Source organism: Ictidomys tridecemlineatus, chromosome 7, assembly GCF_052094955.1.
Source record: "Ictidomys tridecemlineatus isolate mIctTri1 chromosome 7, mIctTri1.hap1, whole genome shotgun sequence".
In the NCBI taxonomy this organism is placed as follows: Eukaryota; Metazoa; Chordata; class Mammalia; order Rodentia; family Sciuridae; genus Ictidomys; species Ictidomys tridecemlineatus.
Window position 1 is genome coordinate 72,003,432 of NC_135483.1, and position 27,203 is coordinate 72,030,634.

Consider the following 27,203-nt stretch of genomic DNA (forward strand, 5'->3'; position numbering starts at 1 on the left):
ACTTGTAGGGATTTTTCCTTCACTTCTGAAACCCACATAATTATTTGCAGAGATGCCTTAGAAACAATGCTTGTTTTCTCTTATCTAAGTGGAAATTTCTGGCAGGTCAGGGCTCACAGCAAGATGATATAACAACCTGGGTCTCTTAGCATCCCAGAGATACCTCAGAGTTAATCCCTGACCAACTTAAAATGAAGTAGAATTTGTACAAAAAGATTTTTTTTTTTACAAACCTTATTTTTGTTGGGGGGGGGCATGTGCTAACCTGTTTAGTTTCTTAGTGACAGCTCTCTCAACTGTAAAGCAGGGCAGCCTCTGTGACAGTTAAATGACAGTCCATGCTGAGTCCTTAGAATTTGCCTGATATATGAAAAGAGTTCCATAGCAGTGATAGCGATGGTTTTTTTACCGTTATCATGATTATCATCATGGTGGGTGGTGGTGGTGGTTTCCTCCAATGGCTCTGGTTTGTTTGAATAAGGATTTTGTTCATGCCTTGCCTAATTTCTACATAAAAGGATGGGTTTACTAAGAATATTAAGGATGGTGTAAGGATGGTGAGCGGATATAACAGATTATGATTACCAAACAAGGAATTGTCACAAAATATAAAAAAATTCTCTTTAAAGGAAAAAAGAAAAGTGGCTCTGGGACAAGGACACATTAGCTCCAAGAAAAGCCTAATCTAATGGTAAAGACCTGGACTACAATTCAGGAGACCTGGGTCCTGGATCCCCACATTGCCTGTTTTATTAGTTAGCTGTGTATACATGAATAAAGTTGCCCAGTATTTGTTGCTGTACTGTCCTCACTATAAAATTGCAATAATTATAATTATTATTGTGGGCTGTCTCTCACAGAGAGGTATTATGGTGAGCAAATAAAAATGGGTAATGGTTTTATTTGTATTATAATATTACTTATATGTGTTATCAATGCCCAATGAAAAAACAAATCTCTGTTAGACGTAAGATCATCAACTGTGTTCATATAATAGAAAAATGCCTGGAGTATTGGTTTACTTGTCCCATAAGTCTGGATGAGTCAAGACACAAAGATGTTATGTCCCTAACTATAAACCTGCCCTAGCAATCTGTGGCCCACCTATCCGTCAAATTATATTATGTGTAAAGTACTCTAAAAATCTGGAAGTTTCTTGTTAACATAAAATAATCTCATAATGATTGCTTATATAACAAAAATTCAACAATTTTGGCAACTGATGCTAAAACAACAGGTCAAAAGTATGGTGGTCAAAGGTAAATTCCCTTGCTCTGATTAATTCATATGCACTGCAGTTGCTGTAATGTCATGAATTTATCAACTCCCTTTTTCCTTATCAGGACATCATTTTCTTCAGTCATTCAACATGAATACGATAGTAGACACCGCCATTTTTCTGGGGAAATTTCTGTATTATTTTTTAGAATCTATTGCTTTCAAGATAATTCCCAGAAGAAAAAAGGATGTTGCTGGTGAGATTGTACTTATAACAGGATCTGGAAGTGGACTTGGGAGGCTCTTAGCCCTACATTTTGCCCGCACCGGGGCCATTTTAGTTCTCTGGGACATTAATCAAGAGAGCAATATGGAAACCTGTAGACTGGCCAAAGAAAAGGGTGGTGTGAAAGTCTTTGCCTATAAGTGTGACTGTAGCAACAGGCAAGAGGTCTATAGCGTCGCTGATCAGGTAAGCTGACGGGTGTTCTTTGCTTTGATGCTCAAAAATGTTGCATCTACTGTGCACTTTTTACAAAGACCGGACGAAAGTCTTTTGTCATATGCTTCCCCCCACAATCTATATGTGTCTCCAACTTGCTTCTGCATGTCAGAAGTCTGGCTGTATGACCTCCAAAAATAAGCAGAGCATACAAAACTGCAAGTAGAAACTTGAGCAGCCTTCAGAGCCCAGTGTTGCCAGACTGCTTTGCTCAGTGACTCACTGTCAGGAGTCTGTAGAAACTGTGCACTCTCCTGGCTTGCTACTCGTTGCTTGTGCAATATTTACAAAGTTATTCTCCCTTTCTACATCCTTGTTTCTTTATCTGTAAAACAAAAGGACTGAACCAGATGAAATTCAAGGTGATGTCCAGTTTTAACTTTCTATGTTTTATGATTCTGATGCCACTTAGATTCCATTCCATCATGTGATAATTCCATTATCATCCAGTTCTGAAAATATATATAACATGGAACATAAGGTAAAAGCATTCAGCATACTGGTAGACCAAGTTTCCTGTTAGACATGACCTATTGACATTTGTTCTAACTTCTTACTGAATATTAATAAATAATAATAGCTAAGATTGATTATATAGTACTTTTAAAACAATGGTATTGCTTTCCTGAGTGTTTTAACCATGAGATAAGGAGTTAGGCAACTGATGCAAATAAAGGGAGAGTAACAGGATAGAGTTCTACAGTTTTGTTAAACTCACAGTTCCCTGGGGAAAACAGCACAGCATACAGAGCCACTGAAGGAAGACTGGATTGGCGGAGGTGTGGGTTATGAGACAGAGGGAGAGTGGGGACTACAGGCATATGCATTTATTGTGGTTTCCAGGGGAAAGAACAGGCAATGCAGGGCGAACAGGTTTAAGATTGGCTAATTTTAATAATTTCAAGAGGCTCTAAGGCATAGGAGTTATCCTGATTTTCTGGTTGCTGGCCCTGGGATGATTGGGGTGTGTATATAATCTCCCAGAGTTTGAGACTCCAATAAAGGGAAGTGATGAATACATGGACTTAATTGCCTGCTCTCAAAGGAAAACCAATCAGCCTGTAGTGAAGGCCACAAAACTAGGTTAAGACAGCACCAAAAAACCATAAACTAGCAAAACAAAACAAATAGCAGCTGCACTAAATGCATTACAAACATAAATTTATGCACATAATAACTCAATCAGCACATTGCAACCTACTTAGGTACATATCATGATTATCATCACATCAACAAATGAGGAAGCTTCAAGGGACTGAGTGACTACGCAACATCCCAAGAGTATAAAATTAGCTACTGGCAGAGGCAATGGTGTAACTCAGGCAGTACAGAGTAAAGTGCACACAATGTGATAAGAGAATCCCCAAGGGATTATCCTTCCCTTTGGGAATCTAAGTCCTACTTTGTAATTCATTTATCAATTCATTCAATGAGATTGATCAAATCATTTTATGTGCATGTAAAAATATGGTATAATGAATTCCATTATTATCTGTAATTATGATTTACCAATAAAAATTCCTAAAAAGTGGCAAAACTTAAAAAATAATGAAATCACTACTCTGTGACATTGACCTTCTGAAGCCCCCTTAATTTTTCACTTTCTATTACTTTCTCCTTTTTGAGGGGGGCTCCCACATGAAGTTGTTCTTCATAACTCATTTCCAACTAGTAAAAATAAGTGTGTTATTGCTCCCTATATGTATTTTACTATGGAGCAAGAAAAATCGAAGTCAGTCCTCATTTTACAAAAAGGGAAGGAAATGTGACAGTAAAAGTTCCCATATAAACATCCTTGGAGTGAGCTCAAGGATAAAGTCTGCTTGGCAGGACTCCCTTCCCAATACCATGTACTAGCCAGACTAAAAGCCTTGAAAAAAATCTTTTCTCCTGAATCATGTCCTACATAATCTTCACAATGAATAGATACTACTACTACTTTCTCCATTTGACCAGTGATGAAATAGAGACAAAGAGAGTTTAAGGACCTAAACTAGGTCATAAGGATATAAGTGACAGAGCTGAAGTGTGACCCCATCCTCCTAACATCCGGGCCCATGTTGTATCCCCTCCAGGTAATCAACAAATACATGAGAAAAAAACAATCCCCTCATAATCTTTTCCTCATTCTCAAAAGTATGATAACCTCTACACTCTCTGTCTCCCAACAAACCTTTCTTTTCTTGATATCTAGTAGAAAACCCACCTAAAGCCTTTGATCAAAAATTATTTGTCATCATGGGAACGTATCTGAAGTTTTTCTTTTTTCCCGTGATCCTATAAATAGTATTTTTCTAAGTCAACTACTTATCAATTACTTATCAACTCCCAAGAAGTCCAAATGCTAAGTATTAAACTTTACCTGCAACAGTTGCAACAAACTGCATGCATTACCCAAATCCTTGAAATTTGGGGGAGACTTAAAAAACAATGACAGGAGGCAGGCATGGTGGCACACCCTTATAATACTGGTGGCATGGGAGGCTGAGTTTCAAGGCCAGCCTCAGCAATTTACCAAGGCCCTAAGCAACTTAGCAAGACCCTGCCTCAAAATAAAATATTCTTTAAAAAAGCAATCACAGGATTCTCAAGTGGCATAGAAATTAACACTTCAAAATTAGATTGAGCTATCCTCCTTGTCTCCAACATAGGAAAACAATATACAAATAAATTGCTTCGGTTAAAACAATCAACTTCACAATTTATTCCCAGATTTCCAGGTCTAATCATTAATATTCATTTTGTACATGCATGAGGTTTGTTACGGCAATAATTTTGGCTACTTAAAGAGTAGTAAATTTGGGTGAAAACAACTTCTATGTGTGAATTGAAATTGGATGTGAATCTTTGTTCCTCTCAAAAGCTGTGAATCACTTGACATGAAACTTAATTTCTCAGAACCTCTGTTTCCTCATCCATAAGCCAGGATAATAATGCCGTCCTAAACTGCCTCTCAGAAAATTAAATCCCCTGATCTAAGTAAAATTCCTCAGGGCTTCAATTCGGATTGGATAACAGTGACCACTATGTCTTTCTTAATTTTTAATTAGATAATTAATTAATTAATTTAGGAATTGTATTTGTGCCGGAGATTCTCTCTCTTTGTCTCTTGACAACTTAGATACCCTTCTCATTGGTCTAGGACTGAGCTTTTATGCACACTGATTCATTCACCAAGCCAATAGGATGGCCTTCTTTAAAAGTTACAGTCTTGGGGATGTTTTCCTTAGTCCTACCTCTCTCCAAAGAAGAAGAGCCAGGTCAACATCATTTCAGCAATATTAACTTTCCCTTTCATAGCTTACTCCACTCAATAACAACAGCAGCAATAGTTACCTTATCTCTCCAAAGCATATTAAATAACAAATAGCAGCAGTGCCTGGACCCCTTAGAAAATAATGTCAGGGCAGGAAATGCTGCTTCATTGAAAATAAAGGAACAGATTGTCATATCTGCCATAATATTCAATTCAGAAGGGGAAAAAAAAGGTTTCAAAGTATTCAAACATGCTTTGAATTCAAAAAACAGATTTTGCCCCAGATCAGCTTTAGTAATGTCACCTACGAAGTCATAATTTCGGAAAAAAATGATGAGATAAAAACAGTTCCTCCAGTGTTTCCTGGAGCATGCTTTTCTCCAAGTGGGGCTTGTGGTGCATTGTGAATTAAGCCAGCAGGCAAAATGGGGTCTCCAGGAGAGGAGGCTTGAGAATGCAAGAGGCACAATGCCAGCAGCCCAGCTGTGGACCTGGGGAAAGTATCAGTAACAGATTATTAAGTAGATTTAAGTCAGTTCTTTGGAGAAAAGTGCACAGTATCACAGAAGTCCATGGATACTGGATCAAACACATCCATGTTTGAGATGTCTTCATTCCAAACACTGGTCAGGCCTTAGGAGGATGGGATGTGCTCCTGCACCTGCTCATAGAGGGATTCGGGAAATGACACACACAGAAGCAATCATCAGACATCAGCCAGGCTGAGGAAAAAAAAACTAATAAAAATCAAAGTTCTTCAAATAAAATTGTCAAATTAAAATATGCTTTTTAAAAATATATAATCAATCATAAAAATTACTTTAAAATTGCTGAATTTCTTTATACAAGATAAGAATAAATATCTAGTTTCAAAGAAACCACAGTCATGCATTGCTTAACCACAGGAGTATATCTTGGGAAATGCAATGTTAGGTGATTCCATCACTGTGCAATTATCAGAGAGTATATTTACACAAACTAGAAGAGCTACTGCATCACTAGACAATACGATCTTGGGACCACCGTTTTGTATATGGTCCATCATTGCCTGAAATGTCATTATGTGGTGTGCATGACTACTCACAAATAAAATGAATATTTTCTGGGGGAATAAATATCAAAATGATCTTTACCACTTCAATTGATTTGATGTTTGTCTTGCTTCTGGCCAGGTTAAAAAAGAAGTTGGTGATGTGACCATCCTCATTAACAATGCGGGCGTTGTAACAGGGAAGCCCTTTCTGGATATTCCAGATCACATGCTGGAAAGATCATTTTATGTCAATGCCATCTCTCATTTCTGGGTAATTCTCCCCCCTCCCCCTTTTAATTTGCTTTTACATGGTAAGTATGCATTTCTATAAACAACTGTTCATACATTTGTCTGTGAATATACCATTTAGGAGTTTTCCCCTCATAGACCCGTGGGGTCTCATCCTTAACAAATTTGACCCTGTTGCATTTAACTTGATTTTTCCTGGTCTTGCCCTATTTCAAATTCTCAGGGAAATTCCCTTCTCTCCACCCTCTCCAGTATGATCTCAAGACTGATTAGGTTGTTCAGAAATCTAATACCCTAAATGCATATTGAAATGTGCATAGATCCAATTTGTCCATGAGTGAAAGAAGAGCTCATGAAAGGAGAAGAGGGATGTTTTTAGAGTGGTGGTTTAGGTACATGGAAGACTGTTTATGAGAACAAAGGTAATAAAGGCAAGAGGAATAACATTTATTGTGCACTTACTGTATACCAAGCACCATTCTAAATTCTTTAACTTCATGTTCAGCCATGACACCATTTTCATTCTCATTTTACAAATAAAGAAACTGAGGCCCAAAGAGTGGAAATGAATTCCTCAAGTGGTAGGTGGTAGCTGAAGCTTGCCAAAGGAAGGAGTAAGAGGAAGGAAAGTTTCTTTACAGAGGGAAATTAGTGCATTGTTAACTCAGGACCATCTTCCCTGAGGCCTGGAGTAACAGAACAGCACTGTCCAGAAGCACTGTCTTTGACAATGGAAGTGTTCTTCATCTTCCCAATTGGGTAACCACTCCTCACCTATGGCTACTGAGCACTTGAAATGTGATTGATGGAAACTGAGGGACTAATCTTTTAGCTCTTTATCATTTAATTCATGTAAATGCATATTTAAGTAGACACGGATGCCAAGAGGCTATTTAATGCTTTAGAGAGTGCAGCCTAGAGAATAGGTAAGAGGACAAAGGTGGCTGGAATTACCAGAGGTGTTAATGCTGTGATGGGGGAAAAAAACCCAGGAAGCAGGATTGGATGAAGAATGCAGGAGGTATGGGGGATAGAAACCAGGGCCTTAGAAGACATGAGGATTAGTGGGGAAAGTCCTCTGCTCTCTGAGTATAGGATTTTGGAATGGGTTTGCTTTGAGCGTCCACTGGTTCCTCCCTTTTTCCACTCAACACAAGCCTATACTCTCCACAAGCCTTACAACTATTTCTTTAATCTTCTTTCTTAGTCACCAGGAAGCCAATGATAGTCCAACAATTGATTTTTACTAATATTAATTGAGCACTTAACAAAGTGCTGGACATTTAAAGGGTTCCCCATAAATATTTGTGAAAATCGGTGATTTGCCTCCCTGTACCACACCAACTCAGAACTTTATTTTGGAAGAGAAAAATGCCCTGTGGTTAAATGGAGTCAGTTGATCCTAATCAATTCACATAATCTAAAAATCATCTTTGATTCTTCCCCTTTCCTGTAATACCTACATCTTTGGCTGTTCCTGCAAAATGTACTCAAGTGAATTTCTCTCCATTCCTGCCTCCTTCTCCGCCACCAACAGCTTTTCATGGCCTTTCGACTTCAATAGAGATGCTATCTAACCAATCTTCATATGAGAGAGAGGTGATCTTTTCAATGCATTCATAAAATCATTTCAGTTCCTTACTAAAAAACATTCCATGTTTCCAAACATGCTTAGAATAACAGGTACCTGTCATGACCTGAGTGCCCTGGCAAGAGGTGGCAATATCCTCCCCTGTCTCCCATCCCTCATACTCTCTACTTTCTATAGTCCAAAAGTCCTAATTAAACCCCAGGGCATGTCCAATTCTGTCTCATCTGAGGGTTTTTCACAAGCCATACTCTCTCTAACATAAGTACTCTTCCTCCTGACTCAAATAGGAGCTCCTTCACATTCTTCCGGCCCTTCGTAGTCACTGATCATGTACTTTTATATCATGTGCAGGTTCTGTTATTTGCTTTGAATCATTTACATAGTTAACAGTATAAGGTATCAACAAATACACATAAGCCTTCTCGGAGAAGGCAAATTAAGAGAGATGATATGAGGAACCACAAAAATCAAGGAAACAACTTCCATCTGAAGTTATGGAAGGAATCTTCAGACATTTGCAAAATTTGTGATATTTAAAAAATATTTCTACTGTTCTTATTGGCTCACCTATTCCAAAGTGAGAAACCCAAAATTTAGCTCTACCAGGTTTTGCCTGTAGTACTGCTAGTAAGAGGTTTACTTTTTTTCTTAACATCCCTCAAACCCACCAAGGTTCCTGGCCTGCCAGGAAATGATCTCTTTTATAAGTTCGGGTGAAGACCTATGGGCCACAGAGCAGGTATCTGTCCAGATTCCTGGAAGCTACTGTGGTAGGCTTTGGCTCCACAAACTGTGAACATAAATGAAATTTATTCCTAATATGGCACACCTATGCACTAGTTGCATTATCAAGCTTTTCAATTATATCCTAACAAAAAGCAGGCCAGACTCTTACTGATCATACATAAATAGGTCCATCATTGTAAAAGATGAAGAATCTCAGTGACAGTAATTGTAAGAGCATCTGCCTATTGTTTTAAGGAGGTTTTTGGACAAAGGTAATGAATATCTTTCAAGTTATCTTTGAAATGGTTCTATTGTCTATAGATACAATATATCTTAGTGAGGTTACACAAGGTCAAATTTCATTCATATGCTATTCTAAGTTTAATCCATCTTGACAACATTCCCCTGAATTCCAACTATGAGATCATTCTTACATTCTTCTGATGATTCAATCAGCTCATAAATCTGAACTAAGATTCCCCAGGAGAGATGGCTATCAATTGTATTAAATACAATTCAAAAAGAGTTTCAATCCAGTTTGCATAAGTATAGCTTCCTAAGTAGAGAATTAGAAAATAGATCAAGAAGAAAGACAAAGTACCTGTCTTTCTTCTTGATGTGCCCATCAGAAAACAACACAGACCACATCACATGTCTCTTGTTGATTCCACAATCCTGCCTTATACAGTTTTCCCTCCATAGCCACAGATTCAATCAGCTATACACTGAAAGTATCAAGAAAGAAAATTTCATTTGTACTGAACATATGTAGATTTTTTTTCCTGTCATCATTCCCACAACAATACAGCAAAATCGCTATTTACATAGCATCTACATTGTTTTAGTGTCATAAGTCATTCAGGGATGGCTTAAGGGATACAAGGTTAATAGAGATTATATGTAAATACTATACTATTTTTTATAAGGGACTCAAGTATCTCTGGATTTCAGTCTCCACGGGGGACCTGGAACCAGTCATCCTTCAATACCAAGGGGCAACTGTATAATCAATTCTGTTCTGTCCAGTCCTGCTCACAGTATTTTTTTCATAGGCTTCGGGTTATGGACTAAACAGATTCCATGGATCAGATTCAAACCCTGCATGAGTGTACGGTTCTCCTCACAGTGACAACATCAGCTCACCCTGGGAAGTATGTCCCAGTGAATCAACTCCCCAGCACAGTCTACACTGCAGTGTAGCTTTAGTGTCTTTCTGAACTGTGCTTTCACAAGGCAGTGTCTGGTAGCTTGTATGACAAGAAGCCTTCAGACATGATGAGGGAGCTTTCCAGAGAATTCCTTTACTGATGATAAACCAAAATATAAGAAAGTAGAAACTGCTTTTAGGGTATATGATATAACTCTTTTATAAAGATTTGATCAATTATTACAATAAGAGCACAGACAAATCACCAGAGCCTAACTACCCATCTGGGCAAGTGTATGGTCTTTGATGAAGCATATTTGTATTAACAAACTTACTAGGAAAAAAGACTTGAGTTTCTCATTTGGATTTGACAGTTTTTTCCTCACACTTCCTCAGAGCAGGTCCTAAAATAAGGTTAAGCTAATTAAAAAGTGTGGAGCCTTCCAAATATACCCCATTGTTTCCAACACCCATGCAGCTGCAAACTACCATGTCAAGAATGTCAAACTAAGGGAACAAGTCTTGGTGCTTTGGTCACCCAAGAAGTGCCAAAAATGACTTTGAATGCAAAAGCATCTCTACAGTTGTATTTTATTTTATTGGTTCTAGGGATTGAACCCAGGCACTTTACCACTGAACCACATCACCAGACCTTTCCCCCTCCCTTTTTAATTTAATTTAATTTTATTTTATTTTTAAATTTTGAGACAAGTTCTCGCTAAGTTGCTTAGGGCCTCACTAAGTTGCTGAGACAGACTCTGAACTCACAATGCTCTTGCCTCAGCCTCCCAAACTGCAGGGATTACAAGTGTGCACCACCACACCAGGCTGCGGTTATATTTTTTTTAAATAAAAACTTAACGGAGCCAGGCACAGTGGTACACACCTGTAGCATCAGCTGCTCAGGAGACTGAGGCAGGAGGACTGTTTGAGTCCAGGAGCTCAAGACTAGCCTGAGCCCTATAGTCTGACCCAATCTCTAAATAAATAAATCAGTGAATAGCTGCAATTGACTTCCTTAATAACCAGAGAGACAATTATTTCATTTTGTTTTCAAGTGCACCTAAGAGCAGGTAACAGTATATTGACGAGGTGGATTCAGATCTTTCAAATTTTATTTATCTGATTTAACAATTCAAAAGCATAACAAAATTGAGTCAGGGCACAAAAGTGCTCCAGTAAGTATATTCTGACAAGATAATAATTCCATTATCTTTCACAGATAATTTATCTTTGAAGATCATGTAAAAGTAAAGAATGACCTTCTCATACTTCTTGTTTATAGCAGACTGAATACTACAGGACCAATTTTAAGTTACCAGGTCCCTCGCCTTTATTATAAATAAGTTTCTTTTGCTCATTAATTTTAATGGACATTTAAATAAATGTATGAACCTAAACATAGAAAAATATATAGATATCTCCGTAACAATATAATTTTTAGCTTTCAACAATAACTTTGTAATTAACTTTATCATCATATTAAAATATAAGATATATACAACAACGGACTTAGCCTCTCAATTGAAACTTTACAAGAATAAGTCATAATTGTGCTTGGTGACTTGATAATTACTCTCTATAAATTTTAACATCTTTTAAAATGTTATAGGTGACCAAATATTTCTCATGAATTTACCCAAATTAATAGCCCCAAATCTTCTACTCATTAAAGTTGGCAAGGCAGAGCAACACCATCACTGGCAATATTATAAGGTTGTCAAAGAGATGAAACTGACAACTTATAAAAGACAACACAAGTATCTATGTCCAAATAATTTACATTACTATCTGCAGTTCAAAAACATTATTTTTTGTAGTAAAGTCATCATTTTTTGTAATTCAATTTAACTGGATACATGTTTGCATTCTTCATAATCTGAAATGTTTTGTGGAAAGACAAGTAACCTATCTGACCCACAAACCACTGTGAAAAAATGTAGGAAACTCATTCATTGGACTTCTTCTTGGAAAAATAAGAGTTTATTTAACTATAAATGCAATAAGATAAAATCAAGCACATCTGATGCTTGTTTGCATTATATACCATACATGATAAAATCAAGGAAAAGATATGTCTAAAAGATATGTCTGTTTATCAAACAGTCTGATTTGTTCACACATTACTATGATTATAGATAATGTGTAAACCTGGATCCATATATAATTGTCAATCAATTTCCCAGGTATTAAAAATACTTTACAAATGGCCAAATACAATCTTGACAATGAATTGCTAACTCAACACTTATTCACATTTCTTTTTCTTCTCTCTAATGATAAAATCCATCTAGTGAGCAAAAATTATGGGTTTCTATGATCAGTTCATCTTCAAAATGTTCTTTAAAAAAGTTCTCCAGTGATATATAAAGCTACAAACATAAATAGGCTCTTACATAGCAATCCCCACTTAATCCACAATTTTGATTTCCACAATTTCAGTTACCTATGATCAATATTACATGAAAATTCCAGAAACAAACATTTCATAAGTTTCAATTATGTGCTGTTCTGAGGAGCATGATGAAATCTCTCACCAAACCTCTTCATTCCATCATCAGATCAACTGTTGTGGTACCACAGTGCTTGTGTTCAAGAACTCTTCTGTTAGTTGATAATGGCCCTAAAGCACAACAGCAGTGCTGCTGGTAATTCAGATATGCTGAAGAGAAACCACAGAGTGCTTCTTTTAGATGGACAGGCGAAAATTGTTGATTTAATAAAGGAACTAAAAATCATATGCTGAGGTTGCTAATATCTACATTAAAATAATAATTAGTTCTTGCCATCTGTAGTTAGCCTAGGGTCCTAATTGATAAAACAGGATTTTTTAGTTTTTAATTTTCGAAAAACAAAGATGACATAGCCTCAAGAAACAGTTGTAAAAATTACTACTGTACTTGAACATGAAATATCAAAAGAGGCCAATTGTCTGCATCTAAGCAGAAATTCACCCATTAGTTCAGCAATTATAGAACAAAAGTAGTAAGACAAGAGAATTTCAAAAGCAAAGGTGCCACTCTTTGCTAGAGGTGGTTACTCTCTGTAAGTGAGCACATTTAGGCAGATTGTCCAAAATCATAAATGTGAAATCCTAGCACTATTAAAAAAAAATCTCAAAGGAATAGATGATGGGCACTATCAAACCTTGATTGAATGCATTTATGGGAGAATCAACAGACTAATACAGTTGACAAAATAATTATACAAAGAACTGGATTTATACTGTCCCAGGAAAAGGATCACTAAAATAAGATTGTTTTAATAATCTTACCTCTGGCATTATCTTACCCCTATCTCTGGCATTAACTTTTCTATGAGATCAAAAGAACATACCTATTAGTTTCCTACACACTAACCTTTACTTTTATTAGGTTGTCTGGGTTCTAATTTTACTAGTCAAAGTTGCATTGGCTCCCAAGAGATGGCCTTAGATAAGATTGTTAGAAAATGCTCCCGAATGCCACTCTAGATGGTCTAGTATCTCTGCCTTATTTGAAAATTTTACATAATTATTTGTAAACAGAGTTTAGACTAAAAGATTCAATATTGGGGAAAGAAATAATGGAAATGTTTTCCTGAGAAAACCTCTGAAGTTCAAGGATAAGAGAACTGAGATGTTTTCATGACATAGGGATTCGAAAATTGGCTCAATATTTTACTTAATGATGAATGAATGAAGTTCACCAAAATCAGTAAAAATATATCTAAGACATAGAAGGCAATTCCAAAGCACATTACTTGACAGGATGTATTTGTCTTTCATTGAAATTTGCCTTTTCTCAAGCAATTTCTCCATTCTTTCAATCTTTTGGGGTGATGTTGAATCTCATTTATGATAAAGTCTGGAAGTTAAATGCAATTAAATTTCAATACAAATTGCTAAAAACTATATTGATGAGCTTAGCATGCTTGAAAAACTTAAGTTTTAAGATTTTTAGTCAACCATAAATGTAAACATCTCCTTTGATTCAATTATCAAAAGGAAAAAGAAATCATATAATATCTCTTATAGATGAATACATAATAAACTCTAAGTTTCTTGTGAACAGTGACTATAAGTTTCCTACTTTTGTACTGACACAAAATTTAATGTATCACGAGGGTGAAATATTTTGTTAAATGAAGAATAAATTCATCAAATACCAAACAAGTAAAGTAATAAATAATAAAATACTGATACAGTGTGCTTATATCTTCCAGATTTGTAAGGCCTTCTTTCCTGCAATGCTTCAAGCTAATCATGGTCACTTGGTTTGTATTTCAAGTATGGCTGGAATGGTCGGTACTAGTAGACTATCAGGTAAGCACTTCATTCAATTATGTTGCTTGTATTTCCAAGCTGACAGCACCCAGAATCAGGACTCTCCCAAGATAGAGAAAAGCTCTTCGTGTACCATGGAAAGATCCCAGGAAATTTTGGCTCTATTTATAGTGCCAGTATTCCCTTCTGTTGCCCCACTTATAATTGCAGCTGCAGCATCCTCTTCTTAAAAAAAAAAAGAAGAAGAAGAAGAAGAAGAATATGGTTAATGGTTCATTGGTCTTCTTGAGTTAAAGAATTTAAAGTGATTTCAGCCAGACACGTGATGGCACATGCCTGTAATCCTAGTGACTCAGGAGGATCACAAATTCAAAGCCAGCTCAACAACTTAGCAAGACCCTGTCTCAAAATAAAAAGGGCTGGAGGTATAGCTCAGTGCCCCTGGGTTTAGTCTCTGGTACTGAAAGGAAGAATTTAAATTTTATTGGGTATATAAGACTAGAGAGTTTGGCCACATGACTTTAACAGTGATGTTCTGTCCTCAAGCACAAGCCAGACAAAGGAGAAGGAGTTTTATTTTAAAACTTAAAATAATAACAATAATTCCACAAATTAACTTGTCAACTTCTCTTACTAATGATAACTCCTCACTTTGTTTCAGATTATTCTGCAAGTAAATTTGCAGCCTTTGGCTTTGCCGAGTCTCTCTTCCTTGAATACAGTATGTCAAGGAAAACTAACATTAAATTCACCTTAGTTTGTCCCTATTTTATCAAAACTGGAATGTTTGAGGGCTGCACAACCAAGTAAGTGGTCTCTTATAATATCTTTGCTCTTATAATAATCTTCTAATGTATGTCAGTTATCATCTGGTCATTTGAAGTTTTGACAGGATGATTATATGGACAGGAAAAGAAAAGATACAGTCTGAGTGGCTAATGTAAGAAAAATTTTCAATACATATGAAATTTATAAATTTATTTTAATTTAAATATAATAATAATATATTTATGAATTTTATGGGATCCTAAGAACTTATTCTGAAATGCTAATCAGGATATTAAAGCATAACAGAGATATTGGTAATGAGAACTTATTAAGATATTTAACATTATAGTGTTCACGTGACAATTTCTTTCCTAAAAAGAATACTAAAATGTAAGTATTCCTAAACAAAATGTTTTGTAAGATGTATTAATATACATGGGGAGGAAGTGTTGCAGAGTGGTATTTCAGTATAAAAGATATATTTATCTAAAATAATCCAAAATAGAATATAAATGAAATAATAGAGCTTTAACATAATGTACAAGTATAGTACATTGAAAAGTTTACACTTAAAATGAGAACTAGTATAGTTATTACAATTGTTAGAAAAGGAACTAACAAATCCAAATGACATGCATCAGTTATATTTGTAGGAATGAGAAACAACCAACAAAAATCCTAGCTAAAAGAAAATTGAGGCTATTTAGTATCTAGTGAAGCTATAAAATTAAATAGAAGGTTGGAAAACAGGTGGTAAAGTTAGGGGGCAGAGCTGAATCTGAACCCAAGGTAACTTGCTCTTGAGTTTTCTATTAATCACTTTGCAATCTCTCCTCCTTAGATGTCTTTGAGATTCTAAAGGATGTTTAAAATTCATTAAGTGAAAGAAGCAAGGAATGGAGTATTTTATAGATTTATAAAATTTGTGTACACATACATATGATTATTGATTGTGTCTGGCATACATTTGGATGTAAAATACACATGTGCTTACAAGAATACACATATTCATGCAAGCTTGTAAATGCATGGAATATTTTTGGAAAGCTACCCAAGAAATTCATAACAGTGCTTCTCTCCAAAGGAAATAGGGATCTTGGATAAAAGGGAAAGTTGCTTTTCACTGCCTTTTTATTACTTGAATTTTTGTTAAATGTGTGATGCTTGTAAATAAATTAAAAATTAGTTCTTAGGGCTGGGGCTGTAGCTCAGTGGTAGAGCGCCCGCCTTGCACATGTGAGGCACTGGGTTCAATCCTCAGCACCAAATAAAAATAAATAAAGATACTGTGTCCAACTACAACTAAAAAAATATTTTTTTAAAAAAAGTAGTTCTTACTTAAAAAAAGAAAAAAAAGAAGACAGGTAGTAATGAGTCAACAGAATACAAAGAGCAAAACTTTCTACCAAAGAGACATCTATTAAGCTGGTCAATATTAGCAAAAATAAACATTTAAAATTTCTGGAGATTGATCAAAGGACATGGCATGAATTGAGAAGCATTTATTCAACAAAAATCTATAGAAGCTCAGTAAGAACACTGGAGGTCATGACACTTGGGGTTAAAGACTACACTTGTGCCTGTAGGATAGCTGTTTCAATGGACTTGGCCACCAAGTGGCTATTTTCATCTTTCCTCAGCTCCCCAGAGCAGAAGAGCTACACTGTGTAGTTTGGCAACAGGTGAGCGTTGGTTTATCTCACATTCAACAGTTCCATGCAGTAGAAGATCCATATTAAGTGAATAACCTCAGTCAGACAGGGTTGGTCCTTTCACCTCCCCACCCCCCTCTGTAGGTACAGAATATCTGGAGATGGGCTGTTGGTGAAGAGAGCAGTTTATATTTCTAAAAGAGCTCTTTGTTGTAAGAGAACTGCTCTAGTAAGCTCAGCAGTCAAGTTTCAGTTCCCATCTTCCCAAGCTTCTTAATACAGAAGCAATTTCAGGTAGGTTTACCAAAAAGTTAATATTAGCAGATATTATTGTGGAAAATCTATAATGAATGATAGCAGCATCTGGATAGCACCACTACTTCCTGTGAATTTCCTCCAACTTTCATATCCTGATTGATACAGACAATTTGTGTGATGTAATTGATGAAGAGTGATCACCCCCCACTCTTGCTCCATAATATAGGAGTTCCACTAGGTGCAAGTCAAAGCAAATCTCAAAGAGAGTCATCTCTCTGCCCTTGCTACAGGATCTGACTTTAGTTCAATAATACCATTAATTATAACATTGTCAAGAAAGGTAATTGGTTGGTTAGCAAATTGTGGAGCTGGATGTGATATAAGAAGGAGCAAACCAGGTTAATTAGGAGATCAACAAAAGAGACAGTAAAAACTTGCTGTTCGAATCTATAGTCATCCCTGAAAACTATGAAAACTCTGTGCATGACCAAGACTGTATCTCTAAGGGATGACATAAAAGCTACACATTGACAGTAGGAGGGATAGACAGACTTCCCTGAATTAGTTCAGGAAAACTACTAAATACATAAAAAAGCAATGGAAGTGTAACAGATGTGATTCTGCAATCTGTATACGGGGTAAAAATGGGAGTTCATAACCCACTTGAATCAAAGTGTGAAATATGATATATCAAGAACTATGTAATGTTTTGAACAACCAACAATAAAAAAAACCATGAGGACAATCCCCATGAGAAAGTATTATTCAGAGTTGCTAAAATATATTTTCTGAGATGTCCACTTTTTAAGAAAAAAATCATAAGATATACAAATAGGAAAGTATGACCCATACATGGGAAAAACATAGGCAATAAAAATTATCATGAAGGGAGCCCATATGTTGTACTCATCAAACTTCAAAGAGTTATTATAAATACATTCAAAGATCTAAAGGAGTCCATGTTTAAAAATGAAAGGAAGACATGATGAAAATGTCTTTCAAATATCAATGATAGGAAGTAGAAAGAAAAAACAACTGAAAATTTAGGAGTGAAAAAAATAACCATACCAAAAGATTCACTAGAAAAACTCAACAGATTTGGGTGGCTGAAGAAAAAATGAGTGAGCTTAAATTTATATGAATAAGAGAAAGAGAAAACAAAATAAAAAATACAGAGCCTCAGGGAAATTTTGGGACACTGTTAAATACATAAATATGTACAGGATGAGAATAAGAGAAACAGAGTATAAAATATAAGAAGCAGAAAGAATATTTAAAGAAACAATGTCTGAAAACCTCCTAAACTTGATAAAAAATTAATTTATTCTGGGGAGTTATATTAACCAAATTATCATTTAATACTGTGTGCATATTCAAATATGTAACAATAAATCACATGGATATGTACAACAATTTTTAAAAAATCAGTGAACTTCAAGTATGATAAACCCCAAACATATCATAATCAAACTGTTGAAAGACAAATCATCACCATCATCACCATCATCATCATCATCATCATTTTGCAAGAAGCAAAAGGGAAAAAAAAGTCTCATCATATGCAATGGAGTCCAAATGTATTAACAGATGACTTCCTAACAGAAACAATGGAAGCCAAGAGGCTGTGGGATGATGTATTTGAAGTGATGAAAGAAAAATTTTCAACCAAGAATCTTCTATCTGGCAAATTCATATTTCAAAAATGAAGCCAAAAATGAAAGTGCATCAAAAACAGAGAATTCACTGCTATACTCAACTTTTCAAGAAATATTAAAGGAAATTTTTCAGAATGAAAGCAAGTGAAACCAGAGAAAAATCTGAAATCATATGAAAAAAAAATAGGAGTATTTGTAATAGCAATTAAATAGGTTGTTTTTAAAAGGTAGTACAAAAGTGTATTTATTCTCCTTTCTTAAATTGATTGATTATAAATATGATTGTTTAAATATGAACATAATAGTATTATTGGACCTTTAATATATAGAAATGCTATTTTTTATATTAAGAGCACAAATGAGATGCATGGAAGTAAAGCTGTGCTGGACTAAGGAAATGACACTAGACACTAACTCAAATTCACAGGAGTAGAGGAAAAGGACCAGAAGGTTCAGAAGTATATATTATATAGTTTTTTCTAAACTTCTGATTATATATACTTGTTCTCCTTTACTTTCTCAGCTTCTATCAAATATAAAACTTAAGAAGCAATAACTAAAACAATGTATTATCAGGCTTATAGCATATATTGACATAATATATAATAATATAGCATTGTAGTAGAAAAACTAACAGCTATATAGAAATAAAATTAAGGCAGTATAACTCTAAAGTAGATTCTGATAGTTTAAGAAACATATTATATACCCTAGAAAGACCTCTAAGAAAATAATTTAAAACATATAGTTTTTTTTTTTTTGAGAGAGAGAGAGAGAGAGAGAGAGAGAGAGAGAGAGAGAGAATGAGAGAGAATTTTTTAATATTTATTTTTTAATTTTCGGCAGACACAACATCTTTGTTTGTATGTGGTGCTGAGGATTGAACCCGGGCTGCACGCATGCCAGGCGAGCGCGCTACCGCTTGAGCCACATCCCCAGCCCAAACATATAGTTTTTAAAGGGATATTCCTGTGATCTAAAGGGCATAGAACCTCTGGGCATTATAGTGCATACCTGTAATCCCAGCTACTTAAGAGGCTGAGGCAGAAGGATCACAAGTTCAAAGCCAGCCTCAGCAACTTAGGGAGGCCCTAAGCAACATGGTGAGACCCTGTCTCAAAATAAAAAGTATAAGGGCTCAATTTTTAGGCACCCCTGAGTTCAATCCCCAGTACCAAAAATAAATAAATAAACAAAAATTCAAATAAGCACAGAACACAATAAATTAAGCATACCTAATGGACATCTATATGCTACTCTATAAGAACATGGTATATGTTCATTCTCAAGTTCATATAGAACATTCTCCAGGATAGGCCTTCGGTAAGCTTGAAAGGAATGAAGTCAAAGAACATTCTCCAACTAAAATGGAATGAAGTTAAAAATCAAAAGCAGAATATTTGGGAAATTTACAAAGATGTAGAAATACAACATAACAAAATTTATGAGATACAATTAAAGCAGAGAGAAATTCATGACTGTAAATGACATTAAAAAAGAAGAAAGATACGAAATAAATAATCTTCCACCTTAAGAAACTGCATACTAAATCCAAAGTGAGCAGAAATAATGAATAGTGTAGCAGAAATGAACTAAATGGGAAATGGAAAACAGAAAAATCAATGAAACCAAAAGCTGATTCTTTGAAATAATCAATAAAATTAACAAAAGTTTAGGGCTGAAGTTGTGTCTCAATGGTAGAGTGCTTGCCTAGCATGAGGAACTGGATTCAATCCCCAGCACCACATAAAAAACTAAATAAACAAAATAAAGGTATTGTGTCCATATACAACCAAAAATTAAAAAAATAAAAACTTTAGCTAGACTGTCCAAGAAAGAAATTAGAAAAAACTGAAACTACTAAAAATTTTTTTAAAAAGAGTAAAAGAGAGGACGTGACTACTATCATTACAGAAAGAGAAAGTATCATAAGGAATACGTGCAAACCAACTAGATATCTTAAATGGAAAAATTCCTAAGGAGACACAAGCAAACAAAACTGACTCAAGACAGGTAAACAATGAATAGACACCAGGTGTGGTAGTACACCCAATGCTGGGGAGGCTTCTCAGTTCAAAGCCAGCCTCAGCAAAAACAAGGTTCTAAGCAACTCAGCGAGACACTATCTCTAAATAAAATACAAAATAGGGCTGGGAATGTGGCTCAGTGGTCGAGTGCCCCTGAGATAAATCCCTGGTACAAAAAAAGAAAAAATTCAAATACAGTCTATCCATGCAATAAAATAAATGTATTGCCAAAATTCAGCAAAAAAATGAATGCATCCTGTGAGAAGTAATTGATCCCACAGAATTTATAAGAAAAAGTAGCCCATACCTTATTATTATCTATAAATCATGTACTTGACAGTCTTTATATCTATAAGACTTAGAATATTATATATATGTATACATATATATAAATAATGTAAGTGCATATATAGTTTATACATGTGTAAATACGGCATATATTTTAAAATATATTTTAAAAACATATATTTTCCTAACATTATTACTAGAATAACAATATTAGTAAGAATTGATAATAATGTCATAAAGTGCTATTTACAATTAGATTGTCAAAGTCAGAAATAATGTGACCAGCCAGGATAAAGTAGTGCCTTGATGTTAATTGATGACTCTTATGAACTCAGGGTTCCTAGGCACATAAAAGATAAATACAAAATGTTTAGAAAAAGAAAAGTTAATAATAATGAAATGGTAGACAATTGGAGTAAAATGACCTAGATGTTATAGTTTTTTAAAAATGTTAGAAACCTTTATGCTCAAGTTCTAAGAAACTTTTAGGAGAATAATGTAATAAAGACTGCCAACACTCAATTATGGAAAATTAATCAGATTCCAAGAATCAGCTGAGATAAACAAAATTTCTCTAACAAGTATGGTTCTAATAATTGAAAGAGTACATAAAAGTATAAAATGACAAGGTATTACTTTGTAGAATCTTTATTTATATTCTCATACTTTTCAACTCCTATTGGATCATATTTATTTCTGTTGAATGCTTAAGAATGGCCGACCTAAAACGATCCATTACACATGCTCAAGATACTTTTTTGGTAAAATTAAATTTACTATTTTATTACTTAATAGTGCACAATTATTTGATGTTTGGGAAGGAGAAAGAGGAAGAAAGATACAAAGAAATCTTAAAACAATTGCTTTTATTTGTTCAGATCATCACAACACAGAAAATAAACAAAGGCAAGAAGTTCACTAGAGGAAATTAAATGTGTTAATTTAATTTAATTTAACTGTTCCTAATATTGGCCTGGAGAGAAAACACAAAGCAATCCCTAATATTTACTCTTTTTTTTTGACTATTTAAAGCAACCTATTCTAATCCCATGTCTGAAATTTAATAGTTGATGCTCATAATGACTATAAAAAATACCACTCTAATGACATAACTTTTGTTATTGTTATTCCAGGTATCCATTTCTATTACCTCTACTGGAGCAGGAGTATGTGGCCCAAAAAATTTTCAATGCTATTTTAGAGGAACAAGTTTACCTCCTAATTCCCAAATTTGCATACTTTGCAGTTATCCTTAAGCAGTAAGTTAATAATGATCTCAATATCCCTTTGGTTGTTTGTAAACAAATTGTTCAAGCATTGCTACTTCTTTGAGAAACTTCACATTTTTCAAAAGATGAGAGGAAAAACTTTAATAGCACAAGGACAATTTATTGGATTCTTGCTAGCTGTGTCTTGATTACTTCAGACACAAAATTTAACCACTGTTTAGGTCTTGCAGAGCATACATTTTTTGTTTGTTTGTTTTTTGTTTGTTTGTTTCAGTACAGAAACAAATAGCATCTGAATTATTTGGGAGGTTTTGCTTTTCTGTTTCTGTTTTGTGCATTTCTGTTTTCAACCAATTATTTGAGTAGAGTTCTGTTTCAAAAAGAAAGGTTAAAATCCTGAATGTTCTGCTAGGAAGATATTAAAAGTATTTGAAAAATTCCTCATTTATTTTAGTAAAACAGTTTCTACAACTTCCTACAAGGTCAGTCCAGTAAACTCTGGGATATTCATGGATGATTTTAACCCAGACTTACATCTAACATAATGGAGGCTTATGTACCAGTTACTGCACTGAAAGTTTTGCATAGATTTTATCATTTTTAGGGAATCCAAAGTTTAAAGAAAGTAATTTTGCATGATTAAACAGCTAATGTGTGCTAGAGTAGTTTTAAACCAGTTTCCCAACAGATTACAAAGCTTTTCTATCAGGATGCACTCTTCCCCTGCTATAAGTAAAGACTGCTTCCCATCCATCCATGAGATGCCTCAGACCAGAAGTCTTTGAGATTTCAGATTTTTTCAGATTTTGGAATATTTGCATATACATAATGAGATATCCTGGAGATGGCACCGAAGTCTAAACATGAAATTTATTTGTTTCATATACACCTTAAACAAATAGCAGAAGGCAATTTTGTACAATAGTTTTACTGTGTCTACATTTGATCATGACCTGTCAGATAAGGTATAGTATTTTCCATTTGTGGTATCATGTGGGCGCTCAAAAAGCTTTGGATTTTGAAGCATTTGAGGTTATATTGTTGGCAAACACCATACTTTCTTTCCTATTTATATACATTCCACATATTTCCTATTCATCCCTAGCTTGCCCACTTGGTTAGGCAGGTCAAGGACCTGCACTGTATGATCCCCTGATGCTTTTCCCTTCCTCTTGTAGCATTCATCATCACACTGTAGTCCTTGGCCAGCTTACAGTCTCCCTGGGGACAAAACACATTTTCTGAATTGCTTCCCATTTGTGCTTCTGCCTAGGACAGCACCTAACATGTAATAAGCATCCAAAAATATTTGCTGAGTCAAGTTGAGAACCAATGGGCTGCTGTAAACAAAAGTGATCTGAAGATACAGCTTCTATCATCAAAAAGCTCAGGAGCACATTGGAATCACCTGGGCCCCATTTGATACTATAGATCCCTGGATGCCAAACCCCAGATATTCTGCTTAATTTGTCTGGTTTTCTTTCTAGTTTTAACTACTGTTTACTAGTCTAGTAAATAAGTATGCATAACAGTAAGTCCAGGGCCACTTGATCGTTCCAAAGAACCAATGAGTGTGATATATGAGTTAATTGGTACTTTTTAAAACTAAAGGGATGATTCCAAGGTGCAGCCAAGATGGACAACATTGAGGGTATTGATGGCCCTATTAATTGTGACAGCAACACTTCTCTGTCCATCTCTCCCATTAAGTGACAGTTACACAACATAGATCACGACATTGCAAACTTCGTGGAATTTTCACTTAATCTTTGCAATGTAGTCTCTTCAACTACTGAAAGGATTGTAAAAGGTCACAACTTTTTTCTATGTTTTTCTCTAGTCTAATATCTCCAAAAATGATGATCGTCCTTGAGGAGTACCTTGGAGCAGATACTTGCATGGATTCTTTCAAAGGGAGAATGGAAGCAAATAAACCTCAGGAAGAAGTGGAGAGAAAATGCCAGTAATTAAGCTTCAAATGAATCATAAATAAAAAGTGTTAAAATGCTAGACTATTTGGAATTCCTCCTAATGCTTCAAGTGTCCAGGCTCTAAGAATCACTGAAGCTTTCAAAAGTGCCACCCTTATTTCCAGGGCACAATTGACACACTGATATTTTTCTAAGTGTTTAAATTATCTATCTGGTTTTTCCTATCATTTTTTAGTCTGGTAAGTATGGACATCATCATAGCCTTTTCAATAGACTCTGAGCATATAGTTATAAAACATATTAATGCAATTGGCCTCTAATTTAATTTGAAAATAGAAATAGAAGATACTTTTAGGAGGCAGGTGGGATGGTGTATGTCTGTAATCCCAGTTACTTGGGAGTCTAAGGCAAGAGGATTACAAGTTGGAATTCAGTCTCTGCATGAAAAATAAAAAAAAAACAGGCTCAGTGGTAGAGTGCCCCTCTCCAATCTGCAATACAGAAAAAGAAAGAAAGAAAGAAAGAAAGAGAGAGAGGGGGGGGAGGGAGGGAGGGAGGGAGGGAGGGAGGAAGGAAGGAAGGGAGGGAGGGAAAAAGGAATGCATTTAAGAAAAAAAAAGATAATTTTAAGTAATGACCTCATAAATCAGTTTTACTGCTGATAATTTTCAACATCAGATTTAAAGACACATATTTTGTAATTAAGAAAAATAGTGTTTACTTCGAAAAGTGAAGGCTTATTTGTATTGCTTATTAACCCTTCTGTTAGATGATTACATGAAGGCCTTAGTGGGATCAAACCTGCTCATTGGATAAAATAAATCTGTAACTCACCAATTCTATTTGCATCCCAATGTGTCAAACAATTCCTAGCTTTCTTTATTCTATTAGGAAAAAAAGTACACATCAGATTTCTATTAATTACTGGTTTGTGAGCAAAACTTATTTTTATAATAAACTCAATGAAATGTTGTTTCAAGTCATTTATATGGGAATACACAAATTTTTAAACATTTAAAGTCATGAGAATGTGTACCTCCCATGCTGCCATTTCATTAACATTGCTAACATTGATACCTTCCCAGTAGGGATAGTGGTTGAGCTGTGATTACTAAACATCAATCTGATTTTGCCTCTGTTAGGTTCAAGAGCTAATGAGTAATGGTAAAACCAAAAATTGAAAATTCAAGAACATCACAGGATACATTCTTTTAACCAAAGAGTGAGTACACAACCAAAGAGTGAGTACATAAGATCAATCCTTTTACTGAGGACATACAAAGACAACATAGTTTAACTTGAAAAAGGAAAGAGAGAAATATTGAACTAATAAAAGAATGAAACATTCTAAACAAGTAGTATTTTTAAGGAAATGAAATTTTAATTGCTTCATTTGTAAATTTTAGAAACACTGAAATTTTGACACCTCTCTGCCTTCAAAAATAAGTATTCGAAGCACTTTCTACATTTTCCTTAATGTCTCAGGAGCATTAATATATTTTTGTCTAACAAATATCTTTCAAGAGGTCATGTATCTCTAAATCAACTGGTCCACAATCTATCAGCTTTCGTCATTCAGTGAATAATATATCCTACTGCTTCTAAGGTTGGATCTGCTTTACACTTGATTGTCTATCCTAAAAAAAAGTTTTTCTGTGGGGGGAAGAAAAATATGAGGGACTGAACCCAGGGGTGCTTAATCACTGAGCTGCATCTTCTGCCATTTTTATTTTGAGACAGGGTCTTGCTAGGTTGCTTAGAGTCTAACTAAGCTGCTGAGACTAGCCTCAAACTTGCTATCCTTCTGCCTCAGCCTCCCAAGTCACCAAGATCCCTTCGCTCAACACATATATATTAGGTATCTACTATCTGTGGTGCTAGAAATAGAGGGGTGAATAATGCAATCACTGAATGAAGTACAAGAACTTTCTGATTGCTGTTTGGCACACAGGAACTTTTGGTTTTCTGGTTAATATTTTTGGAAATCTGACCTCTCATCCTACTAGGTATACACTCTGTAGAAACAGCACAGTCTGATCCTCTGTTGCCTTTTATTTGTATTTACATAGTGTGGGGAAAGCTAACAAAATCTTATTCCTTTTTGCATGAGAATTCTCTCCTAACTTTCTAGTTCTGTTGCCCTGGCAACTCAGTAAAGCATCTTATGTCAAATATGTTTCTAAGCAACCCTGCTTATGGTATAAGGGATTGCTGAAGAGTTATAAATGAACAATAAATACCCAGTGGAGAGGAGTAATGTACTCTGGGCTTCCCTGGGATAGGGGGTTCTGGGCAATGGGGACTTGGAGGCTGTGCCAATGGCATTGTTGACTCTGTGAGGCATGAAAGCAGGCACCACATTTGCTTTGTACCAAAACTAGCATTTGAAGAAACAATGTTCCTGGACCTTTGTGTTGACTGCTGCATGGACTGCTCCAGTCTTACTCCCAGTGTAGGGCTATGAACACCTGCCACTATGCACTGGTGTGGTGGCTTCTTCTCCCTGCCTATGTGCCTCCTCTTATCTTGAATCTGAACATTGAGTTGAACATCTGAAGTCTCCTGGTGGCATTGTGTTTTTTTCTCCCTGTTTCAGTATCTTTGAAACTTTGGAATGGTTTCTCTAGGTATCAGTGGAGCACTGGTTCTAGGAAACTGCCCTATAACAAAATCTGAGGACGGTCAAGTTCCTTAGATAAAACAACATAGCATTTGCATTTGTACAATCTCTCATATGCTTTAAATCATCTCCATATGACATATAATACCTAATACAAGGCCAACACATCACTGTGTTTGTGTGGATTCAGCTTAATACTCCATGTGCGATAAACTGAACTTTTCGCTTTTTGTGCCTTTCTGGAATTTTTCTCCTGAATATTTTCAACCCTAGGTTGGTTGCCTGTGAACCTGTGAATATAGAGGGCCAACTGTACATAGTATCCATCTGTGTAATTGGTCTCAAATATTCGTATACAGTCATAAAATCTATCTAACAAAAGCAACAACATTGAATTGCCTGGATCTGAAATATGTCCACTTTTGTCACTTCCTCCCACCAAATTCTTAAAAAGTAGCAGACATTATTACCTTATGTACATATATGCATGACCAAAGGGATTCTACAACTAATGAACAATCAGAAAAATGAGAAATTATACCCCATTTATGTATGATATATCAAAGTACACAAATGCATTCTACTGTCATGTAAAACTAATTAAAACAAAAAAAATTAATTTTAAAAAAGTAGCTGATTACAACATACTTTCCTGTGCAGCCTCCAACTCATGAACACTTTCCACTTAGAACACTTGATGGATGTTAGCTTGGAGAAGTACAGCTTCACTGGGGCATGTCAGTCTTTGAAAATGAAAATGCATTTTTGCAACATAACAACATTATAATT

At 35.3% G+C, this 27,203-nt stretch overlaps 1 protein-coding gene across 1 annotated transcript; it reads left to right on the forward strand.

Moving 5' to 3' along the window:
- The first annotated feature begins 1,355 nt into the window (after positions 1 to 1,355).
- Positions 1,356 to 23,905, forward strand: LOC101964273 (short-chain dehydrogenase/reductase family 16C member 6). The gene is made up of 6 exons (XM_021724933.3): positions 1,356 to 1,690; positions 6,149 to 6,280; positions 13,926 to 14,025; positions 14,648 to 14,792; positions 21,768 to 21,893; positions 23,704 to 23,905. The coding sequence occupies exons 1-6, from the start codon at positions 1,370 to 1,372 to the stop codon at positions 23,828 to 23,830; spliced, it is 951 nt and encodes a 316-aa protein (XP_021580608.1). The 5' UTR covers positions 1,356 to 1,369; the 3' UTR covers positions 23,831 to 23,905.
- Positions 23,906 to 27,203: the final 3,298 nt, after the last annotated feature.

Coding starts and splice junctions, on each gene's coding strand:
- LOC101964273 (XM_021724933.3), top strand. CDS start 1,370: ATGAATACGATAGTAGACACCGCCATTTTTCTGGGGAAATTTCTGTAT. Junction 6,281..13,925: donor ATGCCATCTCTCATTTCTGG/GTAATTCTCCCC, acceptor TATATCTTCCAG/ATTTGTAAGGCCTTCTTTCC. Junction 14,026..14,647: donor CGGTACTAGTAGACTATCAG/GTAAGCACTTCA, acceptor ACTTTGTTTCAG/ATTATTCTGCAAGTAAATTT.